This window comes from Parasteatoda tepidariorum, chromosome 9 (assembly GCF_982258835.1).
Source record: "Parasteatoda tepidariorum strain Cologne lab strain chromosome 9, Ptep-v5.0, whole genome shotgun sequence".
NCBI lineage: Eukaryota > Metazoa > Arthropoda > Arachnida > Araneae > Theridiidae > Parasteatoda > Parasteatoda tepidariorum.
The window spans coordinates 17,404,801-17,422,944 of record NC_141763.1 but is presented as its reverse complement, the minus strand read 5'-3'; the positions used below and the strand labels follow the sequence as shown (position 1 = coordinate 17,422,944).

At 33.0% G+C, this 18,144-nt stretch overlaps 1 protein-coding gene across 1 annotated transcript; it reads right to left on the bottom strand.

The window, feature by feature from the left end:
* Window positions 1-3,926: 3,926 nt before the first annotated feature.
* On the bottom strand, window positions 3,927-6,120 carry LOC147803356 (uncharacterized). Its single transcript, XM_087150965.1, has one exon. The coding sequence runs from the start codon at window positions 6,118-6,120 to the stop codon at window positions 5,890-5,892; it is 231 nt and encodes a 76-aa protein (XP_087007091.1). The 3' UTR covers window positions 3,927-5,889.
* Window positions 6,121-18,144: the final 12,024 nt, after the last annotated feature.

Sequence of the window (18,144 nt, the reverse complement as noted above, 5' to 3'; positions counted from 1 at the left end):
AACTTTAAAAAAAAATAAACTCACTGATGAACTCATTTCGAAATTGGCTGCAGAAGTTCAAAACTACATATATTCACGCCCACATGGTTCCTGTTTTCTGCATGAGCCAACAGATTGTGCCATTTGTTCGGAAAAAGTCTTAGAAAAACCCAGAGAATCTTTCATCACGAGAGAAATGTTTTGCCAGCCCATAGAAACTGGCTGCAATCACTCATTTCATCGAGATTGTTGGAAAATGTGGAAGTCAGAGGGGTGTGACATCTGCCCCTCTTGCCGGCAAAAGATACCAATCTGCTTACTATGCCGTCAAATGATTTAAAGTCAAAACACATTCAAAAAGCCTTTAGACTGTGGAAAGAGTCCATTTGGTGTGACGTCACTAGAAGAGTCCATTTGGACTTTGTTACTAGAAGAGTCCATTTGATGCGACGTCACTAGAAGAGTATAAAAAGACGAGCACACACGAGAGCTGCATTATTTTGCTCTGGTGAGTGCCATTCAGGACAAAGACAATATCAACTCTCAACTGATTTATCACGAAAATCACAGTTTAAGCCATAATTTGAAACATCATTTGCCACTGCCATGGAAACATCTACCAATTGTTGGAAAATGTGGAAGTCAGAGGGGTGTGACATCTGCCCCTCTTGCCGGCAAAAGATACCAATCTGCTTACTATGCCGTTAAATGATTTAAAATCAAAACACATCAAAAAATTGAGTAAAAAAATGGGATAGGTTCCCGTAATTGGGGGCTTATCCCATTTTTTGCAATATTCGAATGACCTTGACCTAATTATGACACTTTGAAAAAATTTGAATTTGTTTGCAAAAAATTTGAAATCAAAGTATAAACATTTTTTTCAAGCATTTTAAACAAAACATTTTAAATATATTGAAAGAAAAAAAGACAAACTTTTTCGAGTTTAAGAGATTTTTTTTTTCAACACAATTACTTTTTGCACTTTATCACCTTTATTATAAACTTAATATTAATCGATTCATTAATCATAGCAGCAAATCATGAATAAGACTTTTGATTTCAAATGATAATAATTTTGAGAGAATTTCTGAAATCTCAAAGTTTAGAATATTCAGTTTTTTTAGAATATCAGTTTTTAGTCTTTTTGAAAGATTTCAAATATTCAAAAATCTCAGAAATTAGCTTAAAATTTCAAACTATAACATCACAAAATCCAAGTTGAAATTTAAATTAAAAAATTTAAATTGTATTTTTTACTGACTAAAGGTTTTAGACTTGAAAACTCAAATTCCAATTCCAAAGCAATCTTTTAAAAATTTCAAAAGAATTTTCACTATGAAATAACTGATAACAGAAATGAAAAAAAAGCATATCATGAAACAATTTATTAATGTTTTTGAAATTAGTATACATTGAACTTTGGATATGAAATTACTATACATTGAACTTTGGCAACATTAATGCATTTTAATGAAGCTGTATTAACCATATACAATATTTTTGTATACAATAGTTGTAGTCTCTAACTTTAAAATAACTTTAAATTTAATTTAATTGTCACACCACTTTATATCAATTTTATCGAGTAATTTAATACAGTCCATTATTTTTTGATACTCTGAAATTGTAGACATACTCATCAAAGGTGTATATTTAGCATAGTCTTTCAATATAATTTCCAATCCGGATTTTTTTTGGAGTATAGAATCGTATGATCTGCATTTATGAGTTAGAAAAATACCTTCTATATAAAGTCTAATAGATTCCACTGCATCCATCATAAGAATTCCTATTGCCTCTTTATCTCTTGTAGAAAAATCTGAAATGGTTACTACCTATTCGAAGTATTAAATCTAAAGTACTTTCAGCACTGGCTCCACGGAATTTGTTCGTCATACACAAGCCAATTCTTAGTACATTTAAAACATCCGTCTCTATATGGAATGGTGCACGGGAGTTATATTTACAGGGTGTTCCAAAATTCTCTTTACAACTTCAAAAATTCATAGCTTCGAAAATAAACAAGATATTTATATTCTGTCTTTTGCATGTATTAATGCAACTAATAAAGTTTTGTTTAGTACACTTCAACATGCGCACCATTGGTGGCCCTAAGCACTTCCGGTCTGTAATCAATTTCAAGCCAGGTGATGTAAAGATAATTTTGGAACACCCTGTACAGTATTTAGGCATTCCAGTTACAATGTTTTCTGTTTTTTTTTATAATTTCATTCAGCTGTTCTCAAATCACCACTTTTAAACTGGTGTAACTGATATAAACTTGATAAAGCTTCAATAAAAGGCTGTATATTTAGATCAGAAAATTGTAATGAATTCAAAAGTTTATCTCCTGTAGCATTCTTATCCAATCGGCCTGTTAGATTATCCAAAGTCCTTTTTAGATTACGAAAAAAAATTTCTACCTTAGTGAGGTATTGGCACGTTCTGATTTGAGAAACTTTTTACAGTTAATTAACAAGCTGAGAAAATAAACCACATCGCTGATGATCTTCAATTCTTGCAAACACCGTTCCAGCTCTTTTTGTAGTTTAGACATAACAGAGAGCGGAAAGTAAGCTGGAAAAAAATGTCTTGAATAACACTGACTTTTAATCATTTTGTTTGATTTTCTAAATAGCTAACTTTTTCAAATAAATTTCTTACCTGTTGTGCCGCAGATTCAGAAATCTTCAAAAGTCCGAAAACCTGAACTAGAATTCAGAAATTTTCTAAGAAATTTTCTGAAGAAAAAAAAAATAGCTATCTAAAATTCTATCTTAAGAAAAAAAAATTCCTGCAGAGTCATTTTTACTTTTTCATCCGATTTTTTCTTTAGAGTAGGTATTTTCACCAGCTTCGAAATAGTGTTGATACTGTTTTTAATGTAGCTGGCCGATTTGTTATAACTAATTAAAAATTTTTTATAGTGATACAAGCTGTGTTTTTCGCAAGCGTAGTTCAGTTTACACCATTTTCGATAATTATTCAAGCAATAGTTGTACGTTTTTTCACTTTTAATGGAAACCATTCTTAATTTGTTTGAAAAACGATGCGTCATTTTAAAAGATGGAGAATTGCTCATGCATTTGACAGCTTTGTGAAGTATGTTCAATTCATTTTGATCATTCCACATACAAAATATTTTCATTTGGAACAAGATTTACAGTTTTTCTTAAAGAGAAAGTTTAAATTTTTTCAGTTTAAAAAAATACTTTTAAAATTGCAATGCGTTGTTGTTTATTTTACCCCAATGCTAAAATAGTAGGTTCTATTATTTTCAAACACAAGTTGGATGTGATGAGTTTTGAACAGTTTATAGACAACTTTTTATAATAATATTTGTAATAAAATTTTGCACAATAATAATTACCGTTTTGTCTTTTGTACAATAATAATTACTGTTTTGTCTGTAAATTATAATAGTCTCTGGTGTTTTTCATACAGTTTAAAAGACATTCCAAGGACAGATTCAAATGTTCACTTTTTTCAATATTTTCACCTAAAAAGGTATCTATTTCAATTGTAATATAACTGATTAACAATTGTGTCAATTTCCCAAGATTTTGCCGGTTTTTCAAATCTTCTACAAATTCTTTTAATCGAATGATATCATTTTTTTATCTCTGCAGCATACTCTTCGTCATTCATATATTTTTGCGACATATGTTTATAATACAATTCGAAATATTTTATGTATAAGCATTTACACAAATAAATCAACTGCGTATTTTCGTATTGTGTATTACTATTTTTGATGTTACCATAAAAATATTCTTCTTCCATATCGCCCTCTTCTTTTACCAAGCTTTCCACGTTGTCCTCTTCTTTTTCTTTTATTTCCGTGTTGCCCTCTTCTTTTACCAAGATTTCCGTGTTGTTCTCTTCTTTTACCAAGCTTTCCACGTGAGGTCGTTTAAATTCAAGTTCTTCACTCCCTTCAGAAATTTTTCTCTTTCTCTGTCCTTTGTACTGTTGTTCTATAGCTCTTTTGACAACATCCGCCAATTTGCATGCTTCACTTTGATATTTTAGTTTTTCTCGTTGAACCTCTTCCTGTTTAATTTTGTATGCTGCAAATTCTTGCTTAAATGCATCAATATCTTTTTCTTTCTCAATAATTTGATTTTTCGATTGCTCAATGCAATTCTGGTATTGGTCACTGAGTTTAAGGTAATCTTCTTTGAGTTCTTCGTATTCGTTCTTGATTTGGCCTACTTCCTTTTGCTCAAACAGAGCAGACTCGTTAAATCTTATTCTCAAAATAGTGTGTTCGCGATGGAGATTCAAGTAGTCTGTGTAAAGTGTTAACTCTTGCATAGATTTTCTTGCTTCGGAACTATTTTTGTAAATATCAAATTCCATTTGTACTGCTTTTATATTCGTTTCGCATTATTTCTTTAACAGTTGATAGTGTCTTTTTAAGGTATTGTGCGTGGCCAACAATTCGAGGTACTCTCGGAAATAATTGTCGGTTTTTGGTTTCACCTCTTCCATTTCGACGTCATTGTCGTGAAATTTTTCCTCGAGTAAATTCGCGTTCCTTTTTCGTTCTTCCTCCATGTCGTGATCGTAACGCTTTTGAAGTTGGACAAGCGCGTCGTGTTCCTGTAAGAGTTAATTGTTGAGTTTATAAATCATCCTTTTGCAGTCAATGACTTGTTCCTCCAACACGCGAATGGTTTCATTTTCGCTCTGGAATCGCTTCTTTTTTTCATCCAGTAATAAATTGTTTTGTAGTATACACTGTTTTTTCATGTTTTCTGTGTGTTTCTTCCAGTTGAGTTTAAATTTTTTTCTTTTCCTCTCGTAAAGATTTAATATGGTTTAATAACTTTTCATTACTTTTGACTTCCACATCGAGTTTATTTTGAACTTGAGTTATTTCGTAACGCAATTGTTCATTGTCAAATTCAGTCTTTGATGGTTTATAGTGTGGTACGGACGGAAATTCTTTTTGAAACAGTGTCATCTTTTCTTGACATTGTTCGAGCTTATCGCGTAAATCTTGGTTTTGATTCTTTATCCATTCAATTTCATTTGTGTAAGTTTTTTCCGTTTGGACCAATTGTTCGAGATAATAGTTTTCTTGATTCGTTTCGCTTTTAAATAGTTTAAGTTTTCGATTTGCAATTAAATTTTCGTGTTTAAATTTTAAAATTTCGTTATCAAATTTTAAAGTAAAGTGTCGTAATCAGATTTTAAAGTGTCGAATTTAGATTTTAAATTTTTATGTTTAGATTTTAAGGTTTCGTGTTCAATTTTCAAAGTGTCATGCATAAATTTTAAATTTTCGTATTTAATTTTAATAGTTTCGCAATCAGATGTGTGATCAGATTTCAAAGTTTTATGTTAAGATTTCAAAATTTTGCGATCAGATGTTAAAGTTTTGCAACTATAAGATTTTGAAAATTCGTTATCAGATTTTAAAGTTTCGTGTAAGATTTTAAAAATTCGTGTTTAGATTTTAAAGTTTCAAAATTTAGATTTTAAATTTTCGTGATAAGATTTTAAAGTTTTACATTCTTTTTCCAATTCATCATATTTGATTTTTAATAAGTTTCCGTTAAAAAAAAACTTTTCTGATTTCTAAACTCAGTATAACTTTGAATTTTATAAATTTTTAATAAAAAATCTAAAAAACACGAACTGTTGAGGAAAACATTTACGTGATCGTTCACCAAACTTGTACTCAATTCATATGACTCTATTAAATCGTTCTCAATGTTTTTTCAGATAGTCTCAAACATTTGCATTGATAAAAAACATTTTTCTTTATAATATTTCAAACAACAAAAAACAAGTTCTTTAAACATAATCTTTATTACTTAAACATGTTATTTACTACACAACATTTTCATGTTATTTAAATAAAGTTTATTTAATTCCAAGTATATTGTTTTCATTTTACTATCGGCCTCTCAAACGAAGCACCATGTGAAGCGTTGACTCTTTTTGAATGTCATAATCTGATAGAGTGCGATTGTCATCCAACTGCTTACCCGCAAATATCAGCCTTTGTTGATCTGGAGGAATTCCTTCTTCATCTTGAATTTTTTGTTTCACAATATTGATGGTGTCAGACGACTCTACTTCAAGAGTTATTGTTTTTCCAGTCAGGGTTTTTACAAAAATATGCATTTTCACTCACTCTTGTTTTTTTTTTTCTAAGGACTTTGACTGACACAAACTTTTAGTAAAAAGTCTCTAATCAGAACTTTAAAATGTTCTGATTAGAATTTTATCAGATTAGTACAAATAATAAAGATTTTATTGTCTTACTGTAAAACTTTTATCTTATATAAGAATTGAAAAAAAAAATATTTGTTTTTTTTTTTTTTTTTAACGATACTTTTAATCCCATACCCTATTCTCAAATTGTAACATATTCAAAAATAGGCACCATGCAACGTGGTATTGTTTATATGGACAACAACGATTCAACTCGGGCCAACTCTGAATCCATTCCTTCTTTAAATAATAACCAAAGCAATTCACTTACCATTCAACATAACCAAAGTAATTCCCTCACATCACCCAAGCATTCTTCGCCAGCCATTTCAATTACCCTAGTCCAAATTATTCGCCCGCCTCCAAAGTTATTGGCTAAATATATTAATATTTACGGTAACACCTATGACAAATTCCATTTTATTGCTCTTCGTTTCAAGAATCCTGTCATTACTCTCAATAAAAAGTATGTAGATTATACCCGTAAAATAAAAGTTCTTCCTCAAACATGTTTTTTGTTCGATTCCGTTACTTCGGCCTCGCAAGTGACATATTCTGAACCTTTGATGCTTTTTCGACATCCCAATGACCCGTTTAACATCTCGGAAGAGACACTGCTCAAGCGAATTAATCGAGAAAACATATTGTTTTCAGCGTTTGGAAAACAAACCCTGTTTATTATTATGTAGATTGTATTATGTAGATATAGTATGTAGATTATACCCGTAAATTAAATGTTCTTCCTCAAACATGTTTTTTGTTAGATTCCGTTACTTCGGCCTCGCAAGTGACATATTCCGAACCTTTGATGTTTTTTCGACATCCCAATGACCCGTTTAACATCTCGGAAGAGACACTGCTCAAGCGAATGAATCGAGAAAACATATTGTTTTCAGCGTTTGGAAAACAAACCCTGTTTATTAATATGTAGATTGTATTATGTAGATATAGTATGTAGATTATACCCGTAAATTAAAAGTTCTTCCTCAAACATGTTTTTTGTTAGATTCCGTTACTTCGGCCTCGCAAGTGACATATTCCGAACCTTTGATGCTTTTTCGACATCCCAATGACCCGTTTAACATCTCGGAAGAGACACTGCTCAAGCGAATGAATCGAGAAAACATATTGTTTTCAGCGTTTGGAAAACAAACCCTGTTTATTAATATGTAGATTGTATTATGTAGATATAGTATGTAGATTATACCCGTAAATTAAAAGTTCTTCCTCAAACATGTTTTTTGTTAGATTCCGTTACTTCGGCCTCGCAAGTGACATATTCCGAACCTTTGATGTTTTTTCGACATCCCAATGACCCGTTTAACATCTCGGAAGAGACACTGCTCAAGCGAATGAATCGAGAAAACATATTGTTTTCAGCGTTTGGAAAACAAACCCTGTTTATTAATATGTAGATTGTATTATGTAGATATAGTATGTAGATTATACCCGTAAATTAAAAGTTCTTCCTCAACATGTTTTTTGTTAGATTCCGTTACTTCGGCCTCGCAAGTGACATATTCCGAACCTTTGATGCTTTTTCGACATCCCAATGACCCGTTTAATATCTCGGAAGAGACACTGCTCAAGCGAATGAATCGAGAAAACATATTGTTTTCAGCGTTTGGAAAACAAACCCTGTTTATTATTATGTAGATTGTATTATGTAGATATAGTATGTAGATTATACCCGTAAATTAAAAGTTCTTCCTCAAACATGTTTTTTGTTAGATTCCGTTACTTCGGCCTCGCAAGTGACATATTCCGAACCTTTGATGTTTTTTCGACATCCCAATGACCCGTTTAACATCTCGGAAGAGACACTGCTCAAGCGAATGAATCGAGAAAACATATTGTTTTCAGCGTTTGGAAAACAAACCCTGTTTATTAATATGTAGATTGTATTATGTAGATATAGTATGTAGATTATACCCGTAAATTAAAAGTTCTTCCTCAACATGTTTTTTGTTAGATTCCGTTACTTCGGCCTCGCAAGTGACATATTCCGAACCTTTGATGCTTTTTCGACATCCCAATGACCCGTTTAACATCTCGGAAGAGACACTGCTCAAGCGAATGAATCGAGAAAACATATTGTTTTCAGCGTTTGGAAAACAAACCCTGTTTATTATTATGTAGATTGTATTATGTAGATATAGTATGTAGATTATACCCGTAAATTAAAAGTTCTTCCTCAAACATGTTTTTTGTTAGATTCCGTTACTTCGGCCTCGCAAGTGACATATTCCGAACCTTTGATGTTTTTTCGACATCCCAATGACCCGTTTAACATCTCGGAAGAGACACTGCTCAAGCGAATGAATCGAGAAAACATATTGTTTTCAGCGTTTGGAAAACAAACCCTGTTTATTAATATGTAGATTGTATTATGTAGATATAGTATGTAGATTATACCCGTAAATTAAAAGTTCTTCCTCAACATGTTTTTTGTTAGATTCCGTTACTTCGGCCTCGCAAGTGACATATTCCGAACCTTTGATGCTTTTTCGACATCCCAATGACCCGTTTAACATCTCGGAAGAGACACTGCTCAAGCGAATGAATCGAGAAAACATATTGTTTTCAGCGTTTGGAAAACAAACCCTGTTTATTAATATGTAGATTGTATTATGTAGATATAGTATGTAGATTATACCCGTAAATTAAAAGTTCTTCCTCAACATGTTTTTTGTTAGATTCCGTTACTTCGGCCTCGCAAGTGACATATTCCGAACCTTTGATGCTTTTTCGACATCCCAATGACCCGTTTAACATCTCGGAAGAGACACTGCTCAAGCGAATGAATCGAGAAAACATATTGTTTTCAGCGTTTGGAAAACAAACCCTGTTTATTATTATGTAGATTGTATTATGTAGATATAGTATGTAGATTATACCCGTAAATTAAATGTTCTTCCTCAAACATGTTTTTTGTTAGATTCCGTTACTTCGGCCTCGCAAGTGACATATTCCGAACCTTTGATGTTTTTTCGACATCCCAATGACCCGTTTAACATCTCGGAAGAGACACTGCTCAAGCGAATGAATCGAGAAAACATATTGTTTTCAGCGTTTGGAAAACAAACCCTGTTTATTAATATGTAGATTGTATTATGTAGATATAGTATGTAGATTATACCCGTAAATTAAAAGTTCTTCCTCAAACATGTTTTTTGTTAGATTCCGTTACTTCGGCCTCGCAAGTGACATATTCCGAACCTTTGATGCTTTTTCGACATCCCAATGACCCGTTTAACATCTCGGAAGAGACACTGCTCAAGCGAATGAATCGAGAAAACATATTGTTTTCAGCGTTTGGAAAACAAACCCTGTTTATTAATATGTAGATTGTATTATGTAGATATAGTATGTAGATTATACCCGTAAATTAAAAGTTCTTCCTCAAACATGTTTTTTGTTAGATTCCGTTACTTCGGCCTCGCAAGTGACATATTCCGAACCTTTGATGTTTTTTCGACATCCCAATGACCCGTTTAACATCTCGGAAGAGACACTGCTCAAGCGAATGAATCGAGAAAACATTGTTTTCAGCGTTTGGAAAACAAACCCTGTTTATTAATATGTAGATTGTATTATGTAGATATATAGTATGTAGATTATACCCGTAAATTAAAAGTTCTTCCTCAACATGTTTTTTGTTAGATTCCGTTACTTCGGCCTCGCAAGTGACATATTCCGAACCTTTGATGCTTTTTCGACATCCCAATGACCCGTTTAACATCTCGGAAGAGACACTGCTCAAGCGAATGAATCGAGAAAACATATTGTTTTCAGCGTTTGGAAAACAAACCCTGTTTATTATTATGTAGATTGTATTATGTAGATATAGTATGTAGATTATACCCGTAAATTAAAAGTTCTTCCTCAAACATGTTTTTTGTTAGATTCCGTTACTTCGGCCTCGCAAGTGACATATGCCGAACCTTTGATGTTTTTTCGACATCCCAATGACCCGTTTAACATCTCGGAAGAGACACTGCTCAAGCGAATGAATCGAGAAAACATATTGTTTTCAGCGTTTGGAAAACAAACCCTGTTTATTAATATGTAGATTGTATTATGTAGATATAGTATGTAGATTATACCCGTAAATTAAAAGTTCTTCCTCAACATGTTTTTTGTTAGATTCCGTTACTTCGGCCTCGCAAGTGACATATTCCGAACCTTTGATGCTTTTTCGACATCCCAATGACCCGTTTAACATCTCGGAAGAGACACTGCTCAAGCGAATGAATCGAGAAAACATATTGTTTTCAGCGTTTGGAAAACAAACCCTGTTTATTAATATGTAGATTGTATTATGTAGATATAGTATGTAGATTATACCCGTAAATTAAAAGTTCTTCCTCAACATGTTTTTTGTTAGATTCCGTTACTTCGGCCTCGCAAGTGACATATTCCGAACCTTTGATGCTTTTTCGACATCCCAATGACCCGTTTAACATCTCGGAAGAGACACTGCTCAAGCGAATGAATCGAGAAAACATATTGTTTTCAGCGTTTGGAAAACAAACCCTGTTTATTATTATGTAGATTGTATTATGTAGATATAGTATGTAGATTATACCCGTAAATTAAAAGTTCTTCCTCAAACATGTTTTTTGTTAGATTCCGTTACTTCGGCCTCGCAAGTGACATATTCCGAACCTTTGATGCTTTTTCGACATCCCAATGACCCGTTTAACATCTCGGAAGAGACACTGCTCAAGCGAATGAATCGAGAAAACATATTGTTTTCAGCGTTTGGAAAACAAACCCTGTTTATTAATATGTAGATTGTATTATGTAGATATAGTATGTAGATTATACCCGTAAATTAAAAGTTCTTCCTCAAACATGTTTTTTGTTAGATTCCGTTACTTCGGCCTCGCAAGTGACATATTCCGAACCTTTGATGTTTTTTCGACATCCCAATGACCCGTTTAACATCTCGGAAGAGACACTGCTCAAGCGAATGAATCGAGAAAACATATTGTTTTCAGCGTTTGGAAAACAAACCCTGTTTATTAATATGTAGATTGTATTATGTAGATATAGTATGTAGATTATACCCGTAAATTAAAAGTTCTTCCTCAACATGTTTTTTGTTAGATTCCGTTACTTCGGCCTCGCAAGTGACATATTCCGAACCTTTGATGCTTTTTCGACATCCCAATGACCCGTTTAACATCTCGGAAGAGACACTGCTCAAGCGAATGAATCGAGAAAACATATTGTTTTCAGCGTTTGGAAAACAAACCCTGTTTATTATTATGTAGATTGTATTATGTAGATATAGTATGTAGATTATACCCGTAAATTAAAAGTTCTTCCTCAAACATGTTTTTTGTTAGATTCCGTTACTTCGGCCTCGCAAGTGACATATGCCGAACCTTTGATGTTTTTTCGACATCCCAATGACCCGTTTAACATCTCGGAAGAGACACTGCTCAAGCGAATGAATCGAGAAAACATATTGTTTTCAGCGTTTGGAAAACAAACCCTGTTTATTAATATGTAGATTGTATTATGTAGATATAGTATGTAGATTATACCCGTAAATTAAAAGTTCTTCCTCAACATGTTTTTTGTTAGATTCCGTTACTTCGGCCTCGCAAGTGACATATTCCGAACCTTTGATGCTTTTTCGACATCCCAATGACCCGTTTAACATCTCGGAAGAGACACTGCTCAAGCGAATGAATCGAGAAAACATATTGTTTTCAGCGTTTGGAAAACAAACCCTGTTTATTAATATGTAGATTGTATTATGTAGATATAGTATGTAGATTATACCCGTAAATTAAAAGTTCTTCCTCAACATGTTTTTTGTTAGATTCCGTTACTTCGGCCTCGCAAGTGACATATTCCGAACCTTTGATGCTTTTTCGACATCCCAATGACCCGTTTAACATCTCGGAAGAGACACTGCTCAAGCGAATGAATCGAGAAAACATATTGTTTTCAGCGTTTGGAAAACAAACCCTGTTTATTATTATGTAGATTGTATTATGTAGATATAGTATGTAGATTATACCCGTAAATTAAAAGTTCTTCCTCAAACATGTTTTTTGTTAGATTCCGTTACTTCGGCCTCGCAAGTGACATATTCCGAACCTTTGATGTTTTTTCGACATCCCAATGACCCGTTTAACATCTCGGAAGAGACACTGCTCAAGCGAATGAATCGAGAAAACATATTGTTTTCAGCGTTTGGAAAACAAACCCTGTTTATTAATATGTAGATTGTATTATGTAGATATAGTATGTAGATTATACCCGTAAATTAAAAGTTCTTCCTCAACATGTTTTTTGTTAGATTCCGTTACTTCGGCCTCGCAAGTGACATATTCCGAACCTTTGATGCTTTTTCGACATCCCAATGACCCGTTTAACATCTCGGAAGAGACACTGCTCAAGCGAATGAATCGAGAAAACATATTGTTTTCAGCGTTTGGAAAACAAACCCTGTTTATTATTATGTAGATTGTATTATGTAGATATAGTATGTAGATTATACCCGTAAATTAAAAGTTCTTCCTCAAACATGTTTTTTGTTAGATTCCGTTACTTCGGCCTCGCAAGTGACATATTCCGAACTTTTGATGCTTTTTCGACATCCCAATGACCCGTTTAACATCTCGGAAGAGACACTGCTCAAGCGAATGAATCGAGAAAACATATTGTTTTCAGCGTTTGGAAAACAAGCCCTGTTTATTATTATCTAGATTGTATTATGTAGATATAGTATGTAGATTATACCCGTAAATTAAAAGTTCTTCCTCAAACATGTTTTTTGTTAGATTCCGTTACTTCGGCCTCGCAAGTGACATATTCCGAACCTTTGATGTTTTTTCGACATCCCAATGACCCGTTTAACATCTCGGAAGAGACACTGCTCAAGCGAATGAATCGAGAAAACATATTGTTTTCAGCGTTTGGAAAACAAGCCCTGTTTATTATTATGACGAAAAATCCATATGGAATCCATTTGGAAACGAATCGACAAGAGGATTGCATTTAGAGCTTTGTCAACGTGTCTGGATTGTTGTATCCTTGGAAAAGGCTCTTTTAATATGCAAGTGGCTGCTCTCATACGGTATTTCGACCAAAGATGTCCAGACATTGACAAATTTAAGAATTTGCATCCTTTAATGTTTCATTTGACTTACAAACACATGATGGATATTTATCACTTTAAACCTTGAGTTGAAATTGGAAAGTATTTCCATGTCATAGAAGAAAGGTCCAAACAGCATGTTCCTTTTTCTCAACATCCACCAAAGGATTTTTACACCTGCCAAACGACTTGGAGCGAGACGGATTTTGTGTCTGTCGTATTGTAAACGGTAGGGTAGAATACGTTTCAGTGATGGTCATGTGTTTTACAGAACATTGGATACACACTATACACTGGATACACACTACATTTCATGTTGTTTTAAGCCTCATTCCGATCTTGTAGCGCATTGTCGTGACTGGTTACCTCTCTATAAAGATCGAGACACTTGGGAATGGCATGGAAAGGAGTGGTATGCGTCCAATTTGGAAAATATATCATCCCTAGAACGTGTAGTAGATTGGGTATCAGTCCAAACTGCGGAAACATACGGTCACATTAATACAGATTTGATGCAAGTGTATTTTATTTTGAAGGGGTAAATCATATCAAGATGGTGTTTAACGAACTAGTGGAAGGATCCTGCAGTATCATAAAAAATACTAAAAGGTGCCCCATTCAATGGGTAGAATTGGACCTGCAAAAACAATGTGCTGCATTAGAGAAGGCATGAATCTGTGAAGATCCAATGGAACGGAACCCTAGGACATTTTTTCAAGTCATATCAAGAACGAAATGGCTACTCATTTCACTTTGACAATGAAGCAAAAGAAAAAAAATAAATAAGCGTTTAATACGATTTAATGTTGTCATACAAGAGTTAACTATTAACTATACATTTGAATTTTGTAAAAAAGTCTATACTTAAGACATTTTTAAAAGATTTGAAGAGCTTCGAATATATCAACTCATCTGAGATGATAGAGTTTTAAACATGGATTTTGAGATATTTAAGATTGCTAAATTTCCTGAATCTCGGACTTAGAAATATTGACAGGCTTTCGGACTTTTGAATTTTACAAGTCGAAGACTCAAAGTATAATTTTACGTTTCTAAAATTTTCAAAGATTGCTTCAGACTTGAAATTTGGATATTTTAGTCTGAAATCGGACATCCTCTTGGGGTTGGGCAGATTCGTCGGGCTGAGTTATCAGGGAAAGTCCATGCTGGCTTTTTAACATAAAATCGGCATATTGGATGTCCGAGTAGCTGTGAGGGAGGTCCTCCACCTTAAAGGTCACGTGGACAGGTGGCTCTTTCTCATGAACCAATACAGCAGCGAGCTGACGCACATGAAATTTTTCGTTAATAACATATCCATTCAAATGCAGAAATCCACAGAGGCTCATGTTTATAGAGGTCTCGAAAGAACGAGATCCTCTAGCTCAGGAGGCTGCTCTTTTATATACTGTTTGATTTGTGGTGATGGCACTGAGTAGGAACACGCGTTGAAAATGTTGACTCTGTTCAATCAATATGTCTAGACATTTTATACATGAAAATTCAAGGATGGAGGATAATTGTCCAGTTTGTTTCTTTTCCTTTATGCAACTTACTAAAATTTATAAAACTTCCTGCAACCACTTGTTCCACACGCCATATCTCGATTTATGGATGAACAATCATTAGACTTGTCCGCAACGAATTATCAAAGGGTTCTGTTGAACAAATTAAATACAGGACTTCAAAATATAAGCCAGAGATTAGTTATAGAACGTATTGAGATCTGAAGAAATTCGGATTTGTGAAATATCTGACCTTTGAAGAACTTTTTGAAATGCAATATCGTGCATCTCTGGCGGAAGATAAATGGAATGGTTTTACGAATATACCTGAAGATTTGTTGAAATATCGGCGATCATGTGGATGGGGGTATCTATAAAATATTAAAAAAACTCTCAATTTCTGAAAATCAAATCAACCATTTTGTTTGCTCTGTCTCACTTTCTTTCTTTTTTTTCTTTTTTTTTTAATATATAACTACACATAAGATTTTAATCTGGCATTTGTAATTATGACTTTTACTGGATATATAGTGAAAAGTTTTTACGATCGGAATGAATTTAAACACAACAAGTATCTTCACGACAATGAAACAGTACTGGATAATGAGTTTGAGAAATTTTAATTTGCATTACTCAATATTTTAACGAGAGAAATGAAGTATTTTGTGGTATCGGCAGGAAGACAATATAGTTTAGAATGCATTCCAAACAATGCCATTATTTTTGTGGATGGAATAAATCAACTCACGCTTTTTCAAACGCTCTCATATCCCTGCAATTCCATCAAAGTAAAATGTTTAGATTCCATTGATCTTATGGAATATCCCAATTGCATGGTACCACTGATTCCACCTACATTTCACGTGCATCGCTTAAAAGAACATGTTCAATATAGTGTAATATATTTGGCAAAAATGATTGAACCTACAGAGCTCCGAAATTGCAAAATATATCCCAATAATATTAAAATTTGTCCAAGCCTTTTCGAACTGTGCAAATCAGCAGTTTCCGACTCTATTAAAAGTTATGATTCTTTAAATGATTTTAAATTGCCAAAGTTGCTTGAAGATGAATTAAAATATAAATTCATTCAAAAAAAAAACGAAACCTCTGCTAAGACCTATCAACTTTTTAATGGTTAACATTTTGAACATCAAATTTCTGAAAGAGTACCGAGGAATAGATTTCATTAATCCGGACATGAGCTGTGCTTTGAAAGACATGAAAAAGCAGCTGAAAAATTACAAGGGGTTTATTTTTCGGAGAGGCATTGGAAAACAGCGTCTGGAATTTAGACTTTTAATCACTAAAGGTATTTATAACTTGTTGTATTATGGTTATGATTTATCCGGAAACCCACACTTTAGAACTATTTTAAGTAGCATACAAGGACATTATAAACAGATTGATGTTAATACTGTGTTTTATTTAGAAATTCAAAAATGTAGGAAAGAGCGAAAGAGAACGATGCTTAGAGAACGATGGAACACTTGTAGTCTATCCAACTTTAATCCTTTGTATAGATCACTTTATAGAGAACGTATTGCCAGAACTACTTTTTGACATTTTCCATGATAAACAACATGATGAGAATTATATGCAATATTACTGAATTAATATGCTTTCTATTTATATGCAATATTATTAATTTAATTTGATTCTATTTATATGCAATATTATTGATTTAATATGTTTCTATTTATATGCAATACTTGGTAATAAAATTTTAATATGTTTCTATTTATACGCAATATTTGTCAATTAAACTTTAATATTTTGAAATGTTATAAAATTGTTAAATTTCCATTCTCAATGTTATAAATAAATATTTTCCCCAAAATCTCAAAATATTTTCCCAAAAAAATCTCAAAACATTTTCGATAAAATCTCAAAATATTTCCATGTTCAAGATTCAGAATTTTTCAAAGTTTGAAAATATTTTCCAACAGAGTTAATATTCTAAGCTCTTCAAAAAAATCTTTAATAAACTTTCTATTTTGAAATGTTCAAACTAAATCCTAACTTTTAGACTTCAACAACTTTAAAAAAATTGACTTTAGCAACTTAAAATTTTAGCTTTAAAAATTTTTTCTTAACAATTCTTACAAACAAATATATTTTTTTGTAGGAATAGCAAAACTATTTTATTCAAACTACTTTGAAATTTTCTAATTGAAAAATAATAAACTAAATTGAAAAAGTTTATTTCTGGTTTGATACTATTAGTATTTAAGACCTTTTCAAACTACTTTGAAAACATTTATAAGTATAAAAGAAAATTTTTACTTTTGATTTTTAGACCATTTCAAACTACTTTGAAAACATTTATAAGCATGAAAGAAAATTTTTACTTTTGATTTAATTCTAGTAATGGACAAACACAGATTTCCATTCAAAATTTTTTATTAAAAAAAATACATATACTACGACAATTAAAAATACACATGACACTAAATGTCTATTTTCATGTCTTCGTTGTACCAGTAGCGGGAACTTGTTACTTTTACCATGATACATTCGTGAAGCAGATAAGGGGAATGCCAACCGCAGGACTTCCAGGTTTTTGGTAATTCAAAGACTTGATGAATAGTGGCCCAACGGTTACTGGTGACGTAGGGAATACTATGTTGATTCAAAAGTTTCGCCGTGTAGGGACAGCAATTTATACCAGAGCCTTTGCTATTTGGATGCCACCTCTAATATGCGTTGTAGATATCCAGAATTGTGAATCGGACATCCTCTTGGGGTTGGGCAGATTCGTCGGGCTGAGTTATCAGGGAAAGTCCATGCTGGCTTTTTAACATAAAATCGGCATATTGGATGTCCGAGTAGCTGTGAGGGAGGTCCTCCACCTTAAAGGTCACGTGGACAGGTGGCTCTTTCTCATGAACCAATACAGCAGCGAGCTGACGCACATGAAATTTTTCGTTAATAACATATCCATTCAAATGCAGAAATCCACAGAGGCTCATGTTTATAGAGGTCTCGAAAGAACGAGATCCTCTAGCTCAGGAGGCTGCTCTTTTATATACTGTTTGATTTGTGGTGATGGCACTGAGTAGGAACACGCGTTGAAAATGTTGACTCTGTTCAATCAATATGTCTAGACATTTTATACATGAAAATTCAAGGATGGAGGATAATTGTCCAGTTTGTTTCTTTTCCTTTATGCAACTTACTAAAATTTATAAAACTTCCTGCAACCACTTGTTCCACACGCCATATCTCGATTTATGGATGAACAATCATTAGACTTGTCCGCAACGAATTATCAAAGGGTTCTGTTGAACAAATTAAATACAGGACTTC